General features: G+C 43.8%; 1 protein-coding gene across 1 annotated transcript in view; it reads right to left on the bottom strand.

The window, feature by feature from the left end:
- Nucleotides 1–6,044, bottom strand: part of LOC107102757 (mucolipin-1-like) — a 21,510-nt gene that overhangs the window by 5,937 nt on the left and 9,529 nt on the right. Inside the window, exons 3-11 of the mRNA XM_015402178.1 lie at nt 5,711–5,878; nt 5,476–5,632; nt 4,008–4,089; nt 3,771–3,867; nt 3,562–3,661; nt 858–964; nt 616–765; nt 392–493; nt 201–323 (exon numbers count right to left, since the gene is read on the bottom strand). Of these exons, the coding sequence (XP_015257664.1) occupies nt 201–323; nt 392–493; nt 616–765; nt 858–964; nt 3,562–3,661; nt 3,771–3,867; nt 4,008–4,089; nt 5,476–5,632; nt 5,711–5,878 (1,086 nt within the window). The remainder of the gene's footprint in view (nt 1–200; nt 324–391; nt 494–615; nt 766–857; nt 965–3,561; nt 3,662–3,770; nt 3,868–4,007; nt 4,090–5,475; nt 5,633–5,710; nt 5,879–6,044) is intronic.

A 6,044-nucleotide genomic window follows, 5' to 3' on the forward strand; every position in this document is an offset into this window, starting at 1 on the left:
TCTGGATGCAGGTCTGGATGCAGGTCTGGATCCAGGTCTGGATGCAGGTCTGGATGCAGGTCTGGATCCAGGTCTGGATCCAGGCCTCCAGCATGGTTTGCTTCTGAACAGCATCTCAGAATATTTTTTTCGGTTTTCCATTCGTCACCAGAAACCATCCCGGTCCCTCCAGTCGTGTCAGAGAGGTTTTCTAATCTCACCTTTACGTGATACGGTCCGAGTACGATCCAGCCGCAGAAGCAGTAGCCCAGGTAGATGACGGCCACGCAGCAGCAGAAGCGGATCACGTTGGGGAACGCCGCTCGGAGGGTGATGATGAGAATCTGCCGGAATCACGGAGGTGTTTACAGGAACGTTCTCCGACATAAGAGCCGCAGGGAGGGGGACTTACGTTGTACTTCTGGAAAAAGGTGAGGTAGCGAATGACTCCCACCCACACCAGCAGAGTGGAGGTTCCCAGCAGGATGCCGCAGATGTCGTAGGATGAGAACATCTGCCAGGAGAAAAACAACATCTGCACCAATTATTTACAATAAAACACGGTGGTGGCAGCGTCATGCTTTTACTGCACTAATAAGCAAATAAAACCCATAGTTTGTTGTGGTGATGCGGGACCTTTGATTCGATGCCGATTTTGATGACGCTGCCGGTGATGGTGAAGATGTCGCTGATGATGAGGAGGATATACCAGCCGTTGATAAACTCCAGCCGGTCCGCCCAGCACACCTTACGGTCCAGAGTCTCCCTGAAGTACTGCACAAACTCCTGTAGAGGGAGCCCAACATCACCATCATCACCATCATCACCATCATCGTCATCATCTTTACCATCACCATCATCATCCTCATCAGTCATACCTGCTGCAGCACGATGCCGCGCAGCACGGAGCGTCCGCACAGGAGCAGAGACAGCAGGCAGACCAGAGAGACGGCCACGTCGAAGGCAACGCGTGTGAAGTTCTCAGCTGTGGAAACACGGTTGGACTTTAGATGTCTGCAGATCACAGAGGCGGGTTCCTCGTTGGACTGAACTTTGAACTTTGACTAGGCCGTTCTAAGACAGGAAAAGCTTGGATCTGAACTGGTGTTATAATGAAAACACAGAACTGAGGCATAGTTTAAAAAAAAAGCAATATTAACCATCATTTTCAAGCTGTGAATCTTTGATTAGTTTAACTAGTTTGTTAAACTGAAACCAAAAATGAAAAAACAAAAAAAACCAAGAAAAAATTAAAATAGATCTAGAAAAAAAACATGTTTTCCATTTTCCTCTGTGGTCAGAATTGGTTTATTTCATATATAAATTCATCCTATTTACTCACAAAAAAGTTTGTTTGTAGACCAGACATACCTCCTTCTCATAACAAACCAGATTATCTGACTGATTAGTTTTGACTCTGACTACTTTCCATTATTGTCAGTAAGGAGGAACGAACGCTGCTGGATCAGATCAGGGCTGATTACCGTAATAAAGGCCGAATGATGAACTGTTCTCTATTTGCAAAGATAAAATAAAATGCTGATTGAGTGAAATCCATCGATCTCCGTTCATTTAACTGGAATAAACGGTTGAACACTTTTTTCCCGCTTCAATTTGGCGTGACGAACAGGATCTGAACCTGTGCGGTTGGATTTCCCGCTACACCTGCTAAATCACATATGGAGAAAACTATTAAAGAGATTCATCTTCTTTCTGTTTTTGCTTTGGGATCTGAAGGAACCTGCAGGTTTTTAGGAGTTTGGGACGGAGGCAGTGGAGGTCTGCGAAGGTCTGGATGCTTTATATTCTCAGTTTGTGACGTCGCAGAAACGTTAAAACCTTTAATAACTGATAACAGCAGGAACATCTGTCTGAGAAACATCAGCAGCTCAATGGATGCAGGTTCAGGTCGAGCGTCCGTCACGCGCCTTTTACTCCAACATTTCTAACATCTCCATTTCTAAGCGCTTTCAAAGCATCATGGGATGCAGTCTGGAAATGTTCTTCACTGGAGCTTCAGCCGGGACTCTGAGTCTCCTTCACTTCTGGGTTAACCTCAGAGTTGAAAACCTGAATTTATACATTTCCTGGTTTTTCATTCTTGGTGCAAATTTTACACAAAAACTAAAAGAATGAATGAATGACACCCAGATGATCTGTCTCACTGTTGTCTGTTTACCATCATTTTGTTGACTGAAAAATACTAACATATTTCTAAGCTCACACAATGGAAAGATTCCTAAAGAGTTAATAAAATCAATCCTCTGGACGTTGTTTCCTCGTTTGAAGACGATTCTCTTCCATCCAGGAAGATTTTTTAATTCAAAATGTTTGAGGCCTTATAGATTGGACCAGAAACCAAGACTTATTTTGGCTTAAGGCCTCAAACTCAACATCATTCTGACATTTTGAACTGAAAAAGCTTCCTGGATGGAAGAGAAACGTCTTCAAACATGAAAAAATAAAAATTCTGTGGATTTTTGGAAAGACGATGACCTGGATGACCAAGAATCTTCATCATCACACAATAGAAAGAGTTTTAATATAATCCTCCACTGTTGAACACGTCTCAACAGGACGGCCACTGTCTGATTTTAATATACAATTAAATTTGATCCACGCTCTGCATTTAACCCATGCCTCTGGGCAGCAGCGTGGGATTAAGGGTCTTTCTCAGGGACCCAGAATGGCAGTCTGCGGGAGCTGAACTCAAAACCTCTGGGACCCAAGCAGTGACCTTTCACCTTATGATCCATTATAGAGCTTTAAACTGCAGTTTATCACCGTTTGTTCAGAGGTAGGTTTAATATATATAACCTCAGTTTATGATTCCTCCAAAAGATGCTTTACTTTATGTTGTTTAATGACGCGACAGCAGAGGAGGATAATCCAGGTCCAGAAATAATCCAGGTCCAGAAATAATCCAGGTCCAGAAATAATCCAGATCCAGAAATAATCCAGATCCAGAAATAATCCAGGTCCAGAAATAATCCAGGTCCAGAAATAATCCAGGTCCAGAAAGTTCCGCCTAGTTTTCCTTTATCCCGTTGACTGAAATTGCACATAATTGGAGCTAATCTCTGTTTCCTACTTTGTGGACCTGGATTATGCAACAAGAACGATATAATCCCATCTGGCCGCTACCAACCATAGAAGGACGTCAAACAGCCACCTAAGTTACCATAAATCCCCTGAGGAGGAGCTTTAATGCCATTTTTATTTCCTCCACAAACGGTTTTAATTTTATGGAACCTTAAACACGTCATTTTATTTTCTATCAAACAGGGCAGACTAGCAATAAACATATTTACAGAAATGTTCTGAAGCCTGCCGTCCTTTGGTGCGTCTTTGACCGACAGTCTGGCGAAGCAGCTTTCGGCGGCAGCCATGTCTGGATGATGTGATGCTAGTTATGCTAACTGAAGCGACTGATACAGAATAAACTCTAAAAACTAAAAGTTTAAATGAATCCCTTTAAGATCAAAGCTTTACAAAAACAGGAATAAAAACAAAATGTTTTTTATTCTCTATCAGTGAAGAGTGTTTAACTGATGACAGGAAACGGCGGCTGCAGTGACCCACCGTGTCCAGAGACGCTGGGATCTTTACATTCTCTGATCACCGCCCGGTTTTCTAACCAGATCTTCACCTTTCCGCTGTGAGCCTTGTTGTCCATCACTATCTGGAAGCAGAACACAAACCGTGCAAAACTAACCATCCTGAGAGGATTAAACGTTTCCTTCGTATGGAAGCAGAGAGATGTTGCTCCGACAACCTTCGCCTGAACCTACTGTGATGTGGAAGGTGTAGCAGTCTGGGATCTCGTTGTTGATGATGGTCTGTATATTGATGGCCTTCAGTTGGAACTGGATGGTGACGTTGATCAACCTGAAACAAACGGAGAACATCCATGAAACCAGGAACCATCTGCAAACAGATAAGGGAGCGAATGTGACCCTCATCAGATACAGCAGCCCAGCGACGACTCGCCAACAAAGACAGAAACCATGAGAAAGATGAAGCCTTACTTGTGGAACTTGAGTGTGAAGTTCTTGTAGCTGTTGGTGAGCTGAGTCTGCGGGACAGAGAGCGGATTCACGCCGACGCAGTCTGAAAACGAAGCCGACAGGCAGGGAGGTCAGGATAAAGACACGTTAATTACAGCATTATGTGTGAGAGGAGAGTTTAATACAGGGATGGAGTCTAAAAGCTCAACATGTAGCGCTGCTGAAAGGTTTCACACGTCTCTAATGTTTAAGTCTGGAATGAAAAAGATTCAGCCTCACGTCTCTGAGAGGAAAAATAAAGATTACAAAGAAGTTAATGAGTTAAAAAGGAAATCCTGGATTAAATTAACAGAGAAAAATGTGTTCAGCTGAACATGGTGACATCATTGGTGACATCACAGAAACCTTCTGAACGTTCTTCCCAACCTGTGGCGGAGGATCGCATCAGTCGGGCGGTTTGTCGGTGGCGGTCTTTGTTTTCCAGCCGTTTGGTTTATGTTTATTCTCACGCCTCAGAAATCTGCCTGCCGCCGCCGCCCAGTAAAACATGGCCGCCCATCGCCCAGCCTCACACATGATGGACATCACTCCGCTTAATGGCGCTGATGAGCTTTAGAGTTTCCCCCGTTTCTGAGGACCTACATGTTTAAAGTCTCTGTTCTCTGCTTTATCTTTCTGCAGGTAAATCCTGTCCAGTGATTCTCACACGGCGCTGGTACCAGCAGGTTTAAAGATCAACCATCATGGCTGCAGAACAGCTTCACATTGTTAACTCACTGGGATCCCAAAACATCTCCAATCATTTTAATTTAATCTGCTGAAGGTAACGTGGCCTGCAGGCTGAATCCTCCAGGGATTGATGATTCCACCAACAGCTGAGCAGAAACAGGTCAGCAGGTCACCAAAGTATAAATGTTTATTCTTCCAGCATAAATCCAACAGTTTAAAAACTGTTGGATCAACTTCAGCTTTTAAAAGTGTAAAATTACCATTTTTAAAACGACTTAAAGTATAAAAGTAAAAGTAATGCAGGAAAAATGTTAAGAACAGAAGCTTTGCTGCATTAAAGGAACATTTTCTACACTCATGGATGATAACTTCATTACACTTCATTTTCTTAGCTTTATAACTGATGGTAACATTAGAGTCACATTTATGCAGAAGAGGATTAGAATAAAAAAAAAGTTAAGTGATTTTTAAATATTTCAGTTTAATATGCACGAGGAGAAATGTGCTTGTGCACGCTCTCGCACACATTAAATAGGCGTTCCCTCTCGGGAGCAGGAACAGAGTTGTTCATTCTGTATTTAATCTGAGAGGTTTGGCCTTTTAAAACATTTGCAACCTTTAAGGTTTAACAACATGTGAAGCAGCTTCATTTAGCCAGGATCTCTTTTCATCTCCGTCTCAATAGAACAGTTCCTTAAACTGCAGCGTTCATTCAGAGGCGTGCCGTTAGCACGCCGCTATCATCCTACGGTTAGCGCACCTGTAACAATCTGAGGGTCTATGTTGAAGGTATCATTAGCCGGATCGATCTGTCCCTTCTTGTAGTACTGCTGGCAGAGGGAGAGGGCGCTGCCGTTTCCGCTCACGTTGTAGACGTACGCGTAGCGCCCCACTGTGGTCTCTGGTAAGCTGAGGTACTGAGGGATGACATCAGAGGCAGTGAGGGAAACCGAGACATCTGATTTGTCCGCGTCAGCAGGCTGGGATCCTCTTACCTTCTCCAGGGTGTAGAACATGTGGTCGTAGACGTCCTGCTGGGTGTAAACAGCAATGGAGTCATCTGATGACGGATCGTAGTCTTTCAGAAAGAGATGCTTGAACGTCATGGTGTTTTCCTCCTTGAAGGTGACGGCCACCTGGTTGCTAATGCCAAACACGGCTAACTGCAGACAGAAGACATGATTGAGGGGGAGGGAGCAGACGTTGGGATCAGGAAGGACTGATCTAATGTCTGCAAAACAGAAAAGCTGGTCAGGAATGTGAAAGCAGGTGAAGCCGGGTTTATTTCTCCGTCTTTATTTGTTATTCAGAGTTAAAGAGAAGGTTAAG

The sequence above is a fragment of the Cyprinodon variegatus genome, unplaced genomic scaffold (assembly GCF_000732505.1).
Source record: "Cyprinodon variegatus isolate N-32 unplaced genomic scaffold, C_variegatus-1.0 Scaffold1312, whole genome shotgun sequence".
NCBI classification, from domain to species: Eukaryota; Metazoa; Chordata; class Actinopteri; order Cyprinodontiformes; family Cyprinodontidae; genus Cyprinodon; species Cyprinodon variegatus.